Raw genomic sequence first — 20,987 nt, 5'->3', positions numbered from 1 at the left:
ACAGGACAATGACCCAAAGCACAGCTCCAATCTATACAATAACTATTTAGGGAAGAAGCAGTCAGCTGGTATTCTGTCTATAATGGAGTGTCCAGCACAGTCACCGGATCTCAACCCTATTGAGCTGTTGTGGGAGCAGCTTGACCGTATGGTACGTAAGAAGTGCCCATCAAGACAATCCAACTTGTGGAAGGTGCTTCAGGAAGCATGGCTCAACAAATTGATGACTAGAATGCCAAATGTCTGCAAGGCAGAAATTGCTGCAAATGGAGGATTCTTTGACAAAAGCTAAGTTTAAAGGACAAAATTATTATTTCAATTTTTTTTAAATCGTTATTTACAACCTTGTCAACGACTATATTTCCTATTCATTTTGCATCTCATTTCATGTATGTTTTCATGGAAAACAAGGACATTTCTAAGTGACCCCAAACTTTTGAACAGTAGTGTATATAAACTCAGCGCTGTCAACTGTGTTTATTTTAATTTTGTGTGTAAATATTTGTATGAACATAACAAGATTCAACAACTGAGACATAAACTGAACAAGTTCGACAGACATGTGACTAACAGAAATTGAATAATGTGTCTCTGAACAAAGGGGGGGTCAAAATCTAAAGTGACAGTCAGTATCTGATGTGGCCACCAGCTGCATTAAGTACTGCAGTGCATCTCCTCCTCATGGAATGCACCAGATTTGCCAGTTCGTGCTGTGAGATGTTACCCCACTCTTCCACCAAGGCACCTGCAAGTTCCCAGACATTTCTGGGGGGAATGGTCCTAGCCCTCACCCTCTGATCCAACAGGTTCCAGACGTGCTCAATGGGATTGAGATCCGGGCTCTTCGCTGGCCATGACAGAACACTGACATTCCTGTCTTGCAGGAAATCACACACAGAACAAGCAGTATGGCTGGTGGCATTGTCATGCTGGAGGGTCATGTCAGGATGAGCCTGCAGGAAGGGTACCACATGAGGGAGGAGGATGTCTTCCCTGTAATGCACATCGTTGAGATTGCCTGCAATGACAACAAGCTCAGTCCGATGATGCTGTGACACACCGCCCCAGACCATGACGGACCCTCCACCTCGATCCCGCTCCAGAGTACAGGCCTTGGTGTAACGCTCATTCCTTCGACGATAAACGCAAATCCGACCATCACCCCTGGTGAGACAAAACCGCGATTTCGTCAGTGAAGAGCACTTTCTGCCAGTACAGTCTGGTCCAGCGACGGTGGGTTTGTGCCCATAGGCGACGTTGTTGCCGGTGATGTCTGGTGAGGACCTGCCTTACAACAGGTCCTCAAGCCTTCAGTCAGCCTATTGCGGACAGTCTGAGCACTGATGGAGGGATTGTGCATTCCTGGTGTAACTCGGGCAGTTGTTGTTGCCATCCTGTACCTGTCCCGCAGGTGTGATGTTCGGATGTACTGATCCTGTGCAGGTGTTGTTACACATGGTCTGCCACTGTGAGGACGATCAGCTGTCCCTCTGTAGCGCTGTCTTAGGTGTCTCAAAGTACGGACATTGCAATTTATTGCCCTGGCCACATCTGCAGTCCTCATGCCTCCTTGCAGCATGCCTAAGGCACGTTCACGCAGATGAGCAGGGACCCCGGGCATCTTTCTTTGGGTGTTTTTCAGAGTCAGTAGAAAGGCCTCTTTAGTGACCTTAATTGCCAACCGTCTGTAAGCTGTTAGTGTCTTAACGACCGTTCTACAGGTTCATGTTCATTAATTGTTTATGGTTCATTGAACAAGCATGGGAAACAGTGTTTAACTTCATTGCTCTAGGGGACAGAATTCAGGAAGTTTTGATGAATGAGGTACCCAAAGTAAACTGCCTGTTTCTCAGGCCCAGAAGCTAGGATATGCATATAATTAGTATTGGATAGAAAACACTCTAAAGTTTCCAAAACTGTTAAAATAATGCCTGTGAGTATAACAGAACTGATATGGCAGGCGAAAACCTGAGGAAAATCCATCCAGGAAGTTGGATATTTTTGATGTGTGTAGTTTTCAACTGCCTGCCTATACAGTATGTAATGGGATAGGACCCAGATTGCAGTTCCTATGGCTTCCACAAGATGTCAGTCTTTAGACATTGTTTCAAGCTTGTATTCTGAAAAATGAGGAAGAATTAATTTTCTCGGTGGACTGTAGAATGAACCAGAGCTGGTTTGCGCGCGTGACCGATTGTGTGTGGTTTGTTATTTTTCCTTTCTCTTGAATATGCTATTGTCCGGTTGAAATATTATCAACTATTTAGACAATAGACAACCTGAGGATTAATTATAAACATCGTTTGACATGTTTCAACAAACTTTACCACTACTATTAGGGTGTATTCGCCTGCCTGTTGTGGCTGCCTTTGAGCCAGTGGATTACTAAACAAAACGCGTCAAACAAAACAGAGTTTTTTGGATATAAAGAGGGACTTTATCGAACAAAACAAACATTTATTGTGTAACAGGGACTCTTGTGAGTGCAACCAGATGAAGATCATCAAAAGGTAGGTTGCGTCCCACCTAGTGGAGAGAGGTTAATTAAACCCTTTACAATGAAGATCTGTGAAGTTATTTTAATTTTAACAAATGATCTTTGAAAGACTGGGTCCTGATAAAGGGGCGTTTCTTTTTTTGCTGAGTTTATTCAAAAAAAGTTGGTTAATTTTTTCTAGAATTTTGCGTAACAGGGTGAACATTTTTAAATGGGACATATAGACTAAAATGAAACATGGAAAAATAGATAATTTGTGTTCATATTTATTTAGCTTTGCACCATTGTTTTCCCACTAAAGAAATCAACACTTCCTGAATGTGGTGTCATTGTAAATGGGTTGTTTTCTTTAAACTCCCACACCAGCAGAAATCCACTTTTTCGAGCTGAAATACGATGGCCAGAGTTTACCCATTATATTGCACAACGATGTAAGTCAATGAGTCATAATTTTAGTCAAAGTATGATGCTCCATCACAGAGGCAAATGATTTAATTAACCAATCACCACAGTCAGAACCCTGACAGCCAGCCCCTAGCATCAACTAAGAACACTGTCATGGCCAATCTACTGCTTTCCTCTCAGTTCTCTGACAATGTTACAGTCAATCAGCCGGCTGGCTCCCTTCTGAGTCACGGTAGCTGACAGAGATAGGGTTGCTGAATTTAATATGGACCTCTAACCCCAAACCTCTAGGCATTACTGTATAGAGAAACTCTCCTCTCCATGTTTCAACTACACAGCCCTTTTTCTCCATGTATCAAACACTGCTCCTGGATAATGGTCCTACATGGGGAAAAGACAGATTTTTGGGGAAATTCACAATGGGACAAAGATATGAGTTAATTATTGATTGAACTTTACACTGATTTATGTTGTATTTCACATGATGATCCAAGATGGCGTTGTATTTCACATGATGATCCAAGATGGCGTAGCAGTAAGTCGTCGTGTCGTGTCGCTGTATATTTTGTTTATTTTTCGTTTTTTACATATTTTTCGTTTTTTACATAGCTATCCCTTTAAAAACATTTTGCTAAACCTAAGCTTCCAAATACGCTGGATCTTCACAACTAGCTATCTAGCTAAACCGCAACCCCGGATGATTACCCCTGGCTAGCGTTTCCACCCACTTAGCTTGAAGCTAGCCCGGCCTGCGCTACCACCGTAGCATACTCCTGAGCTACAATACCCGGGCCCACGACCGGTCTATCGATGTCACCGCATGAAGAGGAATAAACAGACTCACCCCATCGCGACGTCCCCCAAAGGCTAACTCTCTAGCCCTCGCTATCTCCCTGCTTGCTAATTCGGCCTGCTAACTGCTAGCTTGTCCAGCTCCGGTCCGCTAACTGCTACCTTGTCTAGCCCGGGCCTACAAACTGTTAGCTTGTTAGCACAGGCCTGCTAACCGCCTGAATCGCCGCGTCCCAAACGCCCACCGGACCCATATTTACTTTCTATCTCTTGACTTTTAATTTGTTTATACCTTCCGGAAACCTGCCTCACCCAATGTGATACGGAATCGCTATTATTTTTTATTTATTTTTAGAACACACTCAAGAACCTCCAGAAGCTAACCAGCTAACTAGCTACAAGCTATTTAGTCATTGTTCGTTTTTTTTAACCTGGATAACACTCGCCAGTCCAGCTTCTCTTCCCCATCCACCGCTGCCCCCTGGACACTGATCTCTTGGCTACATAGCTGATGCACGCTGGACTGTCCATAAATCACGGTACTCCATTCTGCTTGTTTGTTTTATCTGTTGGCCCCGTTGCCTAGTCTACGCCATTTTACCTGCTGTTGTTGTGCTAGCTGATTAGCTGTTGTCTCACCTACTGTTTTAGCTAGCTTTCCCAATTCAACACCTGTGATTACTGTATGCCTCGCTGTATGTCTCTCTCAAATGTCAATATGCCTTGTATACTGTTGTTCAGGTTAGTTATCATTGTTTTAGTTCACAATGGAGCCCCTAGTTCCACTCTTCATACCCCTGATAACTCCTTTGTCCCACCTCCCACACATGCGGTGACCTCACCCATTACTACCAGCATGTCCAGAGATACAACCTCTCTCATCATCACCCAGTGCCTGGGCTTACCTCCGCTGTACCCGCACCCCACCATACCCCTGTCTGCGCATTATGCCCTGAATATATTCTACCATGCCCAGAAACCTGCTCCTCTTATTCTCTGTCCCCAACGCTCTAGGCGACCAGTTTTGATAGCCTTTAGCCGCACCCTCATACTACTCCTTCTCTGTTCCGCGGGTGATGTGGAGGTAAACCCAGGCCCTGCATGTCCCCAGGCACCCTCATTTGTTGACTTCTGTGTTCGAAAAAGCCTTGGTTTCATGCATGTCAACATCAGAAGCCTCCTCCCTAAGTTTGTCTTACTCACTGCTTTAGCACACTCTGCTAACCCTGATGTCCTTGCTGTGTCTGAATCCTGGCTCAGGAAGGCCACCAAAAATTCAGAGATTTCCATACCCAACTATAACATCTTCCGTCAAGATAGAACTGCCAAAGGGGGAGGAGTTGCAGTTTACTGCAGAGATAGCCTGCAAAGTAATGTCATACTTTCCAGGTCCATACCCAAACAGTTCGAACTACTAATTTTGAAAATTACTCTCTCCAGAAATAAGTCTCTCACGGTTGCCGCCTGCTACCGACCCCCCTCAGCTCCCAGCTGTGCCCTGGACACCATTTGTGAATTGATCACCCCCCATCTAGCTTCAGAGTTTGTTCTGTTAGGTGACCTAAACTGGGATATGCTTAACACCCCGCCAGTCCTACAATCTAAGCTAGATGCCCTCAATCTCACACAAATCATCAAGGAACCCACCAGGTACAACCCTAACTCTGTAAACAAGGGCACCCTCATAGACGTCATCCTGACCAACTGGCCCTCCAAATACACCTCCGCTGTCTTCAACCAGGATCTCAGCGATCACTGCCTCATTGCCTGTATCCGCTACGGAGCCGCAGTCAAACGACCACCCCTCATCACTGTCAAACGCTCCCTAAAACACTTCTGTGAGCAGGCCTTTCTAATCGACCTGGCCCGGGTATCCTGGAAGGACATTGACCTCATCCCGTCAGTTGAGGATGCCTGGTCATTCTTTAAAAGTAACTTCCTCACCATTTTAGATAAGCATGCTCCGTTCAAAAAATGCAGAACTAAGAACAGATACAGCCCTTGGTTCACCCCAGACCTGACTGCCCTCGACCAGCACAAAAACATCCTGTGGCGGACTGCAATAGCATCGAATAGTCCCCGTGATATGCAACTGTTCAGGGAAGTCCGGAACCAATACACGCAGTCAGTCAGGAAAGCTAAGGCCAGCTTCTTCAGGCAGAAGTTTGCATCCTGTAGCTCCAACTCCAAAAAGTTCTGGGACACTGTGAAGTCCATGGAGAACAAGAGCACCTCCTCCCAGCTGCCCACTGCACTGAGGCTAGGTAACACGGTCACCACTGATAAATCCATGATTATCGAAAACTTCAATAAGCATTTCTCAACGGCTGGCCATGCCTTCCGCCTGGCTACTTCAACCTCGGCCAACAGCTCCGCCCCCACCCCAGCTCCTCGCCCAAGCCTCTCCAGGTTCTCCTTTACCCAAATCCAGATAGCAGATGTTCTGAAAGAGCTGCAAAACCTGGACCCGTACAAATCAGCTGGGCTTGACAATCTGGACCACCTATTTCTGAAACTATCTGCCACCATTGTCGCAACCCCTATTACCAGCCTGTTCAACCTCTCTTTCATCTCGTCTGAGATCCCCAAGGATTGGAAAGCTGCCGCAGTCATCCCCCTCTTCAAAGGGGGAGACACCCTGGACCCAAACTGTTACAGACCTATATCCATCCTGCCCTGCCTATCTAAGGTCTTCGAAAGCCAAGTCAACAAACAGGTCACTGACCATCTCGAATCCCACCGTACCTTCTCCGCTGTGCAATCTGGTTTCCGAGCCGGTCATGGGTGCACCTCAGCCACACTCAAGGTACTAAACGACATCATAACCGCCATCGATAAAAGACAGTACTGTGCAGCCGTCTTCATCGACCTCGCCAAGGCTTTCGACTCTGTCAATCACCATATTCTTATCGGCAGACTCAGTAGCCTCGGTTTTTCGGATGACTGCCTTGCCTGGTTCACCAATTACTTTGCAGACAGAGTTCAGTGTGTCAAATCGGAGGGCATGCTGTCCGGTCCTCTGGCAGTCTCTATGGGGGTGCCACAGGGTTCAATTCTCGGGCCGACTCTTTTCTCTGTGTATATCAATGATGTTGCTCTTGCTGCGGGCGATTCCCTGATCCACCTCTACGCAGACGACACCATTCTATATACTTTCGGCCCGTCTTTGGACACTGTGCTATCTAACCTCCAAACAAGCTTCAATGCCATACAACACTCCTTCCGTGGCCTCCAACTGCTCTTAAACGCTAGTAAAACCAAATGCATGCTTTTCAACCGGTCGCTGCCTGCACCTGCATGCCCGACTAGCATCACCACCCTGGATGGTTCCGACCTAGAATATGTGGACGTCTATAAGTACCTAGGTGTCTGGCTAGACTGCAAACTCTCCTTCCAGACTCATATCAAACATCTCCAATCGAAAATCAAATCAAGAGTCGGCTTTCTATTCCGCAACAAAGCCTCCTTCACTCAAGCCGCCAAGCTTACCCTAGTAAAACTGACTATCCTACCGATCCTCGACTTCGGCGATGTCATCTACAAAATGGCTTCCAACACTCTACTCAGCAAACTGGATGCAGTCTATCACAGTGCCATCCGTTTTGTCACTAAAGCACCTTATACCACCCACCACTGCGACTTGTATGCTCTAGTCGGCTGGCCCTCGCTACATATTCGTCGCCAGACCCACTGGCTCCAGGTCATCTACAAGTCTATGCTAGGTAAAGCTCCGCCTTATCTCAGCTCACTGGTCACGATGGCAACACCCATCCGTAGCACACGCTCCAGCAGGTCTATCTCACTGATCATCCCTAAAGCCAACACCTCATTTGGCCGCCTTTCGTTCCAGTACTCTGCTGCCTGTGACTGGAACGAATTGCAAAAATCGCTGAAGTTGGAGACTTTTATCTCCCTCACCAACTTCAAACATCAGCTATCTGAGCAGCTAACCGATCGCTGCAGCTGTACATAGTCTATTGGTAAATAGCCCACCCTTTTCACCTACCTCATCCCCATACTGTTTTTATTTATTTACTTTTCTGCTCTTCTGCACACCAATATCTCTACCTGTACATGACCATCTGATCTTTTATCACTCCAGTGTTAATCTGCAAAATTGTAATTATTATTACATACCTCCTCATGCCTTTTGCACACATTGTATATAGACCCCCCCTTTGTTTTCTACTGTGTTATTGACTTGTTAATTGTTTACTCCATGTGTAACTCTTTGTTGTATGCTCACACTGCTATGCTTTATCTTGGCCAGGTCGCAGTTGCAAATGAGAACTTGTTCTCAACTAGCCTACCTGGTTAAATAAAGGTGTTCTCAACTAGCCTACCTGGTTAAATAAAGGTGTTCTCAACTAGCCTACCTGGTTAAATAAAGGTGTTCTCAACTTGCCTACCTGGTTAAATAAAGGTTAAATTAAAAATTAAAAAAAAAAACTCCATCAACACCAAAATAGCCGTTTGGTGGGACTCCACACTAGACCCCACCATATATATATAGTTTCACCAATAATATTAGCCCTTTTCACACTATATCGGACGATAATTCCACAGATAACTAATATTAAATAAAAATGTTGATCTGAACACTTGCTGCCACTCTCATGATGTGTCATTATGGTCACTACTGTATGTATTAAATCAACACTTGAAGCAGTTATTGGACAATTGCTCTTTTGGATGGCAATATATATATGAGAATTCAGTGTGGAAAAATTTCCATTTCCCCGCTGTAAAACAGAATATCAGCAGATATATCAGTAAGTTTTGTCCCCCCAAAAAACCATAGCGGTTAGACTACACCACACCAAGATAGTTAAAACTCACTTCCTGGCTTAGCACGATATGTCTGATCAGCTGCACGATGAGCTCAAGGTCAATCTTATCATCATCGTCCATCATCTCCAACACATCTATGGTTCTGTCAGAGTACCTGCCAATCAAAATGAGAGACACGCAGAGTCCCCAATCACAGACAGGAACAGACACAAACAGGAAGAGATACAGACTAATCAATCAAAGACGGAGACAGTAATGCTATCAGCAATGACGCAGAACACTAAATAACAATCATTTATCAAATTGATTCTTTCATTTGTTAGACAGCTTTGACAATCCTCTCAGCAACCATTGTTCAATCAGAGTAATATAAAGGACAGCTAGACATGTCACACCGAATCTCTTTATTTAAACTGGAGAATCATTATGACATTTTCCCTCAGTAACTCACTTGTCTCGTAGTGTGTGGGCTTAGCAAGGCCAGCTCCCCCCCTCAGTAACTCACTTGTCTCGTAGTGTGTGGGCTTAGCAAGGCCAGCTCCCCCCCCAGTAACTCACTTGTCTCGTAGTGTGTGGGCGTAGCAAGGCCAGCTCCCCCCCCAGTAACTCACTTGTCTCGTAGTGTGTGGGCGTAGCAAGGCCAGCTCCCCCTCCCCCTCAGTAACTCACTTGTCTCGTAGTGTGTGGGCTTAGCAAGGCCAGCTCCCCCCCTCAGTAACTCACTTGTCTCGTAGTGTGTGGGTGTAGCAAGGCCAGCTCCCCCTCCCCCTCAGTAACTCACTTGTCTCGTAGTGTGTGGGCGTAGCAAGGCCAGCTTCCCCCCCCCCCCCCCCTCAGTAACTCACTTGTCTCGTAGTGTGCGGGCGTAGCAGGGCCAGCTCTCCTTGTACTCGGCCTCTTTCTGGTCCTTCTCTGGTCTGGAGTTCTGACCCTGCATGAAACCTCTCTTCCACCTGGGCCTCTGCTCCTTCTTCTGGGGACGGTACCTGGCAGACACACACAAACACAAGCACACAGTTCAGCCCAAAGTCTAAAATTACCGGATTAGAAGGTGCTAATCTTCCTCATACCTTTAGGCTAGTGAATATATCCTAGTCCAGTAGGATCTCACCTAATCATCTCCAACATCCTCCAGTAGGTTCTCACCTAATCATCTCCAACACCTCCTCCAGTAGGATCTCACCTAATCATCTCCAACACATCCGCCAGTAGGACCTCACCTAATCATCTCCAACACATCCTCCAGTAGGTTCTCACCTAATCATCTCCAACACATCCTCCAGTAGGTTCTCACCTAATCATCTCCAACACCTCCTCCAGTAGGTTCTCACCTAATCATCTCCAACACCTCCTCCAGTAGGATCTCACCTAATCATCTCCAGCACCTCCTCCAGTAGGTTCTCACCTAATCATCTCCAACACATCCACCAGTAGGTTCTCACCTAATCATCTCCAACACATCCTCCAGTAGGATCTTACCTAATCATCTCCAACACATCCTCCAGTAGGATCTCACCTAATCATCTCCAACACATCCTCCAGTAGGATCTCACCTAATCATCTCCAACACATCCTCCAGTAGGATCTCACCTAATCATCTCCAACACATCCTCCAGTAGGATCTCACCTAATCATCTCCAACACATCCTCCAGTAGGATCTCACCTAATCATCTCCAACACATCCTCCAGTAGGATCTCACCTAATCATCTCCAACACATCCTCCAGTAGGATCTCACCTAATCATCTCCAACACATCCTCCAGTAGGATCTCACCTAATCATCTCCAACATCCTCCAGTAGGAACTCACCTAATCATCTCAAATCAAATCAAATTTTATTTGTCACATACACACGGTTAGCAGATGTTAATGCGAGTGTAGCGAAATGCTTGTGCTTCTAGTTCCGACAATGCAGTAATAACGAACAAGTAATCTAACTAACAATTCCAAAAAAACTACTGTCTTATACACAGTGTAAGGGGATAAGGAATATGTACATAAGGATATATGAATGAGTGATGGTACAAAGCAGCATAGGCAAGATACAGTAGATGATATCGAGTACAGTATAACATATGAGATGAGTATGTAAACAAAGTGGCATAGTTAAAGTGGCTAGTGATACATGTATTACATAAGGATGCAGTCGATGATAGAGTACAGTATATACATATGCATATGAGATGAATAATGTAGGGTAAGTAACATTATATAAGGTAGCATTGTTTAAAGTGGCTAGTGATATATTTACATAATTTCCCATCAATTCCCATTATTAAAGTGGCTAGAGTTGAGTCAGTGTCATTGACAGTGTGTTGGCAGCAGCCACTCAACACATCCTCCAGTAGGATCTCACCTAATCATCTCCAACACATCCTCCAGTAGGAACTCACCTAATCATCTCCAACACATCCTCCAGTAGGAACTCACCTAATCATCTCCAACACATCCTCCAGTAGGATCTCACCTAATCATCTCCAACATCCTCCAGTAGGAACTCACCTAATCATCTCCAACACATCCTCCAGTAGGATCTCACCTAATCATCTCCAACACATCCTCCAGTAGGATCTCACCTAATCATCTCCAACACATCCTCCAGTAGGATCTCACCTAATCATCTCCAACACATCCTCCAGTAGGAACTCTTGCACTGGGAAGGTCATCCCCGGGATGTGGATCATAGGACAGTTATCTGGAGAGAGACAGGGAGGGGGCAGAGGGAGGAATTTACTGACTCTATTCAATGGTCATTCCCAATTTCCAAACTCCATTGTACACACTGCTACGACAGAAACACACTCAATCCCCACTGTTTGTCATTGCGTACTAAAGTACTTGGAGAACTTCTCAGCGTTGAGCGTGGCACTCATGAGGATGACCTTGAGGTCCTGTCGGACTCGGAGCAGGTCTTTAACAATGATGAGTAGAACATCAGAGTGAAGGTTCCTCTCATGAATTTCATCCAAAACCAGGTGGCTGATGGTGGACAACAGACTGACAGGGAGAGAGAGAGAGATTTAGAAAAAGAGAATGATGGGAGAGGAGGATGATGAAGAGGAAGGAGAGGAAAAACACTCACGGGGAAGAGCGAAGCCACTGTAGAATAATACCCGTTGTACAATACAGCACCGAGCCCTGTTTCCGTGGTAACCGACTAAAATGAATTTAAAAAAATGTTTTTAAAGAACACACAATTGAATACAAACACTTATTAATACAGGTTATTACATCTAATATACATAATAATACTGTTTATATACTTATTAATGCAGGTCATTACAGATTATATAATTATTACAGATTATTTACATATTAATACAGGTTATTCCAGCGTATATACTTACTTTCCCTAATATACTGTAAGCCATTTAAATCAGGGCCCAGAAAAAGAAAGAGGGAGGAGGGGGAGTATGTTGGATAGTGGGAGAAAAATCCAAAAGCCCTAGGCGGGGTCAGACATTAACGATGACCAGCTGGCCCGGGGTCAGTAAAAACACGTGTTGGGCCAGTGGAACTCGTCAGTGACTTCTCTGACCGGGCCAGTAACTTATCAGCGCATTTCTGCGTTCCAGTACAACATTTAACTGCTATGTCGCAGTCTATCACTGACTACAACAAACGGAAGAGTCATGCTGTATTTAAAGCCATATGATTGGTCGTTAGTTCAAGCACCACGCCCCCGCAAGTCACAACTTCGAGTGGTACATGATTAGATGCCTTAACACAGCACACGCCAGCTGTCCAGAGCAAAATGAAGCACCCATCACTCTACTCTCAAAGCTTATTTCTTATAGGGAACGTTATTTACAAAAGTACAACTTCAATAGTGAACATACTAGCAATATGCTGGCTACTGTTAATAGTCTGCTAAAAGATAGCTACACAAACACACCTAGACTTAGTATTAGCTAGCCTGCTGTATGTAGTCAGGTCCCTATCATTTTGGAATGTATGTCTTAAAGGGGTAGCGTCCTATTTTGAGATGTAAACAAATATAGATTCTCAAAATGTCATAGGCCTACTTTAGAAACAAAAAGTAATATAATGTAATTCTAGAGAATACAGTAATGACTTGCATTGCTAAATTATATTACACAGCTTTTTAAAAAAGGACCAATGCAGCGTTTTTTTAAATCCCAATATCAAATGATTTCTGGGTAACAATGAAGTAATTACCATACTGTAACTGCTTTCAATTAAAATTATCAAAAATAAACTAAATTGGCTTCTAAGCTAAATGGAATTTCTGTGTTGGAGTGATCTGAGTGAGGGGCCTAATTGGAGGATCCTAATGTAAGGGATGTGTAACCTGAAAAGTAGCTGTAATTAGCTGATAGGAGCACTGTTATTGGTCTACTAACCAAAAACCCAACCCAGGAAAAAAGCTGTAATTTCAGGGGGTCTTTTCAAACAGTTCTTACACTAAAATTGCATTATCATGTTTTTCAAAATGTCAGTTATTTTTTTTAAACACAGGAAATCACATTTTTGAACGCACTTTAATACAAATCATAATACGTGCACACACAAGCACACAGCGTGACAGAAGTACTATCTTCTTCCAAGGCTGATGTGTCGTCCCAGTATGACGTGTGTGAATATAGCCTTGATCACATTAACCTCTCGCTGAGCCCCATGGACACATGATTTCCCCAGTCGGTCATCTCTCCTCCATGTCATCTCCCCTTCATTGCAACCTAATTTTCAACCTGACCATCTATTCTGGCTTAAAGGGGTAGCGTCCTATTAAGATGGCTATGAAGAACCTGGCTGACGTTTTACTTCTCCCAACCAATTGTGCTATTTTGTTAGTTTTTTTGCGTTTTGTGTAACTCATTTCTTTAAACTTATTTTGTACATAATGTTGCTGCTACCGTCTCATAAGACCGACAATAACTTCTGGACATCAGAACAGCGATTACTCACCGCGAACTGGAAGAAACGTTTTCCTTTAACGAGTCCGATGAGAAAGATACACTACTTTCACTGGAACGGGCCCAGATTCCCGTCATTTGCTTGAAGAAAAGACGCAGGAAAAGGAAACGCAGATCGGTCTGCCTTCTGAGAATCCGTAGGCAAGCGAGTAAACTCCCACTGCCATCCATTCTTCTTGCTAACGTGCAATCATTGGAAAATAAAATTGATGACCTACGATTAAGACTATCCTACCAACGGGACATTGAAAACTGTAATATCTTATGTTTCACCAAGACGCGGCTGAACGACGATATGGATAATATAGAGCTGGTGGGATTTTCCATGCACCAGCAGAACAGAGAAGCTACGTCTGTTAAGATGAGGGGTGGGGTTGTGTGTCTATTTGTCAGTAACAGCTGGTGCGCGATGTCTAATATTAAAGAAGTGTCGAGGTATTGCTCGCTTGAGGTGGAGTACCTTATGATAAGCTGTAGACCACACTATCTACCAAGAGAGTTCTCATCTACATTATTCATAGCCGTCTATTTACCACCACAGAACGAAGCTGGCACTAAGACCGCTCTCAACCAACTCTATAAGGCCATAAACAAAGAATAAAATGCTCACCCAGAAGTGGCGCTCCTAGTGGCCAGGCATTATCATGTAGACAAAATAAAATCAGTTTACCAAATTTTAACCAGCGTGTCCCATGTGCAACCAGAGGGAAAAAAATATCCTAAGCCACCTTTACTCCACACACAAAGCTCTCCCTCGCCCTTCATTTGGAAAATCTGGCCATAATTCTATCCTCCTGATTCCTGCTAACAAGCAAATACTAAAGCAGGAAGCACCAGTGACTCAATACGGAAGTAGTCAGATGATGTGGAGGCTACACTACAGGACTGTTTTGTTAGCACAGACTGGAATATGTTCCGGGATTCATCCAATGGCATTGAGGAGTACACCACCTCAGTCATCGGCTTCATCAATTTGTGCATCAATGACGTCGTCCCCACAGTGACAGAGAAGCCATGGATTACAGGTAACATCTGCATCGAGCTAAAGGCTAGAGCTGCCGCTTTCAAGGAGAGGGAGACTAATCCAGATGCTTATAAGAAATCCTGGTATGCCCTCAGACGAACCATCAAACAAGCAAAGCGTCAATACATGATTAAGATTGAATCCTACTGCACCGGCTCGGACGCTCGTCGGATGTGGCAGGGCTTGAAAACTATTACGGACTAAACACCTCCCTCTGCAACTGGATCCTGGACTTCCTGATGTACCGCCCCCAATTGGTAAGAGTAGGCAAAAACATGCTGATCCTTAACACTGGGGCCCCTCAGGGGTGTGTACTTAGTCCCCTCCTGTACTTAGTCCCGCCCTGGCCCCCATTAACATCAACAGGGCTGTAGTGGAGCGGGTCGAGAGTTTCAAGTTCCTTGGTGTCCACATCACCAACGAACTATCATGGTCCAAACATACCAAGACAGTTGTGAAGAGGGCACGACAGAAGCTTTTCCCCCTCAGGAGACTGAAAAGATTTGACATGGGTCCCCAGATCCTCAAAAGGTTCTACAGCTACACCATTGAGAGCATCCTGACCGGTTGCATCACCGCCTGGTATGACAACTGTTCGGCATCTGACCGTAAGACGCTACAGAGGGTAGTGTGTATGGCCCGGTACTTCACTGGGGTCAACCTTCCTGCCATCTAGAACCTATGTAAGAGGCGGTGTCAGAGGAACGTCCATAAAATTGTCAGAGACTCCAGTCACTCAAGTTATAGACTGTTTTCTCTGCACGGCAAGCAGTGCCAGAGCGCCAAGTCTAGGACCAAAAGGCTCCTCAACAGCTTCTATCCCAAAGCCAAGGCTTTCGACTCTGTCAATCACCACATCCTCATCGGCAGACTCGACAGCCTTGGTTTCTCAAATGATTGCCTCGCCTGGTTCACCAACTACTTCTCTGATAGAGTTCAGTGTGTCAAATCGGAGGGTCTGCTGTCCGGACCTCTGGCAGTCTCTATGGGGGTGCCACAGGGTTCAATTCTTGGACCGACTCTCTTCTCTGTATACATCAATGAGGTCGCTCTTGCTGCTGGTGAGTCTCTGATCCACCTCTACGCAGACGACACCATTCTGTATACTTCCGGCCCTTCTTTGGACACTGTGTTAACAACCCTCCAGGCAAGCTTCAATGCCATACAACTCTCCTTCCGTGGCCTCCAATTGCTCTTAAATACAAGTAAAACTAAATGCATGCTCTTCAACCGATCGCTACCTGCACCTACCCGCCTGTCCAACATCACTACTCTGGACGGCTCTGACTTAGAATACGTGGACAACTACAAATACTTAGGTGTCTGGTTAGACTGTAAACTCTCCTTCCAGACCCATATCAAACATCTCCAATCCAAAGTTAAATCTAGAATTGGCTTCCTATTTCGCAAAACAAAGCATCCTTCACTCATGATGCCAAACATACCCTTGTAAAACTGACCATCCTACCAATCCTCGATTTTGGCTATGTCATTTAGAAAATAGCCTCCAATACCCTACTCAACAAATTGGATGCAGTCTATCACAGTGCAATCCGTTTTGTCACCAAAGCCCCATATACTACCCACCATTGCGACCTGTACGCTCTCGTTGGCTGGCCCTCGCTTCATACTCGTCGCCAAACCCACTGGCTCCATGTCATCTACAAGACCCTGCTAGGCAAAGTCCCCCCTTATCTCAGCTCGCTGGTCACCATAGCATCTCCCACCTGTGGCACACGCTCCAGCAGGTATATCTCTCTAGTCACCCCCAGAACCAATTCTTTCTTTGGCCGCCTCTCCTTCCAGTTCTCTGCTGCCAATGACTGGAACGAACTACAAAAATCTCTGAAACTGGAAACACTTATCTCCCTCACTAGCTTTAAGCACCAACTGTCAGAGCAGCTTACAGATTACTGCACCTGTACATAGCCCACCTATAATTTAGCCCAAACAACTACCTCTTTCCCAACTGTATTTAATTTTTATTTATTTATTTATTTCGCTCCTTTGCACCCCATTATTTTTATTTCTATTTTGCACATTCTTCCATTGCAAAACTACCATTCCAGTGTTTTACTTGCTATATTGTATTTACTTTGCCACCATGACCTTTTTTGCCTTTACCTCCCTTCCCACCTCATTTGCTCACATTGTATATAGACTTGTTTATACTGTATTATTGACTGTATGTCTGTTTTACTCCATGTGTAACTCTGTGTCGTTGTATCTGTCGAACTGCTTTGCTTTATCTTGGCCAGGTCGCAATTGTAAATGAGAACTTGTTCTCAACTTGCCTACCTGGTTAAATAAAGGTAAATAATAATAATAATAATAATAATAATAATAAGACTGGGTAACAATTAATCAAATCGCCACCGGACTATTTTACATTGACCCGTCCCTTTTTGTACACTGCTGCTACTCGCTGTTTATTGCCTATGTATAGTCACTTCACCCCTACCTACATGTACAAATTACCTCAACTAACCTGCACTACTGTTTATTACCTATGCATAGTCACTTCCCCCCTACCTACATGTACAAATTACCTCAACTAACCTGCACTACTGTTTATTACCTATGTATAGTCACTTCCCCCCTACCTACATGTACAAATTACCTCAACTAACCTGCACTACTGTTTATTACCTATGTATAGTCACTTCCCCCCTACCTACATGTACAAATTACCTCAACTAACCTGCACTACTGTTTATTACCTATGTATAGTCACTTCCCCCCTACCTACATGTACAAATTACCTCAACTAACCTGCACTACTGTTTATTACCTATGCATAGTCACTTCCCCCCTACCTACATGTACAAATTACCTCAACTAACCTGCACTACTGTTTATTACCTATGTATAGTCACTTCCCCCCTACCTACATGTACAAATTACCTCAACTAACCTGCACTACTGTTTATTACCCTGTATATAGCCTTGTTATTGTTATTCTTATTGTGTTACTTTTTATTACTATTTTTACTTTAGTTTATTTGGTAAATATTTTCTTAACTCTTCTTGAACTGCACTGTTGGTTAAGGACTTGTATGTAAGTAAGCATTTCATCGTAAAGTCCACACCTGTTGTATTCGGTGCATGTGACAAATACAGTTTGATTTGGCCACCTATTCTGTCCTATTTCCCCTGACCGTCTATTCTGTCCTATTTCCCCTGACCACTATTCTGTCCTATTTCCCCTGACCACTATTCTGTCCTATTTCCCCTGACCACTATTCTGTCCTATTTCCCCTGACCATCTATACTGTCCTATTTCCTCTGACCACTATTCTGTCCTATTTCCTCTGACCACTATTCTGTCCTATTTCCTATGACCATCTATTCTGACCATCTTTTCTGTCCTATTTCCTATGACCATCTGCTCTTGAGTATCTCATGCTACACACTGTACACGTTTGTCATTTAGCACAGAGGTTCCCAAACTTCTTCACTCGGGGGGGGGCCCCCTTCCAGCATTGGAAGGACATCCCGCCCCCCACCTTCCCACGCGTGCACACGCCACGTCTACAAGCACTGTTCATGACACAAACTGTTCACACCCCTCTTGCTGGTGGAGAGAATCTAGCAGGTTTAAAGCTTATTTCCTGCAATTCTACATATCTTTGTTCATGGGGCGCAAAGAAAATGTTGCCATTTTAAAGCACATTTTCTTGCAAGTCTATACATTTTGCCATGTCTAATGTGCATTCATGTCAAATTGGAGTGACCAAAAAATGACAACAATATCTATGGGCAAAAAAAATGTGCCGACACATGGCGCCCCCCACAGTTTGGGAACCACTGATTTAGCAGACACTCTTTTCAAGAGAGATATACAGGTAGTACATCCATCTTAACCTCGACAGGATCGGTGTGTCCCCGGCGCGATGGTTGAGCTAACGTGCGCTAATGTGATTAGCATGAGGTTATAACTAACAAGAACAATTCCCAGGACAGAGACATGTCTGATATTGGCAGAAAGCTTACATTCTTGTTAATCTAACTGCACTGTCCAATTTACAGTAGCTATTACAATGAAATAATACCATGCTATTGTTTGAGGAGAGTGCACAGTTATGTACTTAGAAATGTATCAATAAACCAATTAGGCACATTTGGCAAGACTTGATACAACATTTTGAACAGTAATGCAATGGTTCATTGGATCAGTCTAACACTTTGCACATACACTGCTGCCATCTAGTGGCCAAAATATAAATTGCACCTGGGCTGAAATAATACATCGTGGCCTTTCTCTTACATTTCAAAGTTGGAACAAAAAAAAGCATGTTTTTTTAATTTGTATTATCTTTTACCAGATCTAATGTGTTAACTTCTCCTACTATTAATTTCTAGTTTCCACAAACTTCAAAGTGTTTCCTTTCAAATGGTATCAATAATACGCATATCCCTGCTTCAGGTCCTGAGCTACGGTCAGTTATAATTGGGTATGTCATTTTTAGGCAAAAACTGAAGAAAAAAATTCCGGTCCTCATTAAGATAGCTAGGTGAGAACCACAGCTATAGTATGTAAGTACATGTACTCTTCTCTCTCTTTCACAGATCTCCTCTGTTGGTCTATGCTCTTCTCTCACTTCCCTGCTCCCCTTGGCCGTTGATCCCTCTAATCCACTGATCCTGTTATCCTCTCTTTCTCTCTACAGCTCTCCTCTCATCTGTCCATCTCTCTCCTTCACACTTCTCCCTCTCCTTACTCCCTCTCCTTCTCAAGCGCCCACACACACACACACACAACTGGCTGCTTGTACAAAGTTCTCTCAATCCATTAGCGCAAAACTCAACTCAGAGCTTGAGAAATCAATAACCCAGGTGATCACTGACAGGAGCGTGGCTTAGGAGGACTATAGGGGATTCATAGATCTCCTTTCAAAGCCCACCATCTGTGGAAACAACCACCCAGAAATCTAAACTAACATGAGAGGTCATCACAACACACTTCCTATGCAAAACAGCATACACCTTTAAGTACTTTAGGAAGAAGATGAGACAGAAAGAGAGAGAGACAGAAAGAAGAGAGAGAGAGAGAGAGAAAGACAGAAGGAGAGACAGAAATAAGAGAGAGAGATGGAAAGAAGAGAGAGAGACGGAAAGGAGAGAGACAGAAAGAGCGCGAGAGAGAGAGAGAGAGAGAGAGTGCGACTGAGGGACCACTGAGGCTGCAGACAGCTGTATAGCCATCTTGTCTGGATGTTTAGATGTTCTCAGTGAGTCGCAGTGGAGATGTGTTCTGCACCATACAGACACACAAACAGACACACTGAGCTTTCGCTCCAGCTGACATGGCAGCGTTTGTTCTGTATTTCTGTTCAACTCTGATGTTAGTGGCAGATGGAGCAAAGCAACTTATCCCATCAAGGGTGTGTGTGTGTGTTTGGTCTGAAGGACGAGAAGCATTGGTAGTGTGTGTGGGGTACAGACAGACAGGGTTAGGGGGTACAAACAGACAGGGTTATGGGGTACAGACAGCTTGTACAACCCACACACACACTTTCTAGTTAGTCAGAGGCATTGGGGATTAGGATTATCAGAGTTTAAACCCTGTACTCGATGTGCAGCTGTGCTTTCTCCACGCCCTTAACCCTCCACCCTCCACGCACTCAACCCTCTCCACCCTCCACGCCCTTCACCCTCTCTGCCCTCAACCCTCCACGCCCTTCACCCCCTCCACCCTCTTCACCCTCCACCCCCTTCATCCTCCACGCCCTCACCCTCCACCCCCTTCACCCTCCACGCCCTCAACCCTCCACCCCCTTCACCCTCCACGCCCTCAACCCTCCACCCCCTTCACCCTCTCAACCCTCCACGCCCTTCACCCTTTACACTCGTACCCGTATCCAGATTGAAAAGGGCTGATATGGGTACTAATAAGTGTCTAAATTGGAACGTTAGAGGCTGTACAGTAACATGCCAGAACACAGGCTCTGTGACTTCAGAACACAGGCTCTGTGACTTCAGAACACAGGCTCTGTGACTTCAGAACACAGGCTCTGTGACTTCAGAACACAGGCTCTGTGACTTCAGAACACAGGCTCTGTGACTTCAGAACACAGGCTCTGTGACTCACAACTCTGTATGGGTTGACTGACATACATTCTGACTTTAGGCAACTTTTGCAAACACTAAAATGGTCCATGAGTGAAATGCTGTAAATTGAGAGGACTATGCATTTTGAAAGATGAGAGGTTGAGGATTATAATAAATATTGCTTTGATGTCATACAATCAAGCCAAACACCGGAGAGTCCAAAATGTGCTCTTCAAAGTTCCATATCATAAAACTCATGTAATATACAATGTTCATGATCTCGATGTTTGATGTACAGTTACAAGATGACATGGCCAATACCCTGGGTTGTTCTGAACAGAATGAGCCCGTTTGTCTGAACAGAATGAGCCCGTTTGTCTGAACAGAATGAGCCCGTTTGTCTGAACAGAATGAGCCCGTTTGTCTGAACAGAATGAGCCCGTTTGTCTGAACAGAATGAGCCCGTTTGTCTGAACAGAATGAGCCCGT

At 44.5% G+C, this 20,987-nt stretch overlaps 1 protein-coding gene across 1 annotated transcript in view; it reads right to left on the bottom strand.

The window, feature by feature from the left end:
* The window catches only part of dhx36 (DEAH (Asp-Glu-Ala-His) box polypeptide 36), a 65,651-nt gene that overhangs the window by 32,422 nt on the left and 12,242 nt on the right, over positions 1 to 20,987 (bottom strand). The window contains exons 8-12 of the mRNA XM_020507004.2: positions 11,569 to 11,643; positions 11,317 to 11,483; positions 11,100 to 11,181; positions 9,331 to 9,471; positions 8,534 to 8,639 (exon numbers count right to left, since the gene is read on the bottom strand). Coding sequence (XP_020362593.2) covers positions 8,534 to 8,639; positions 9,331 to 9,471; positions 11,100 to 11,181; positions 11,317 to 11,483; positions 11,569 to 11,643 — 571 coding nt within the window. The remainder of the gene's footprint in view (positions 1 to 8,533; positions 8,640 to 9,330; positions 9,472 to 11,099; positions 11,182 to 11,316; positions 11,484 to 11,568; positions 11,644 to 20,987) is intronic.

Source organism: Oncorhynchus kisutch, linkage group LG15 (genome assembly GCF_002021735.2).
Source record: "Oncorhynchus kisutch isolate 150728-3 linkage group LG15, Okis_V2, whole genome shotgun sequence".
Taxonomy (NCBI): Eukaryota; Metazoa; Chordata; class Actinopteri; order Salmoniformes; family Salmonidae; genus Oncorhynchus; species Oncorhynchus kisutch.
This window is presented reverse-complemented; position numbering and strand designations above follow the sequence as displayed.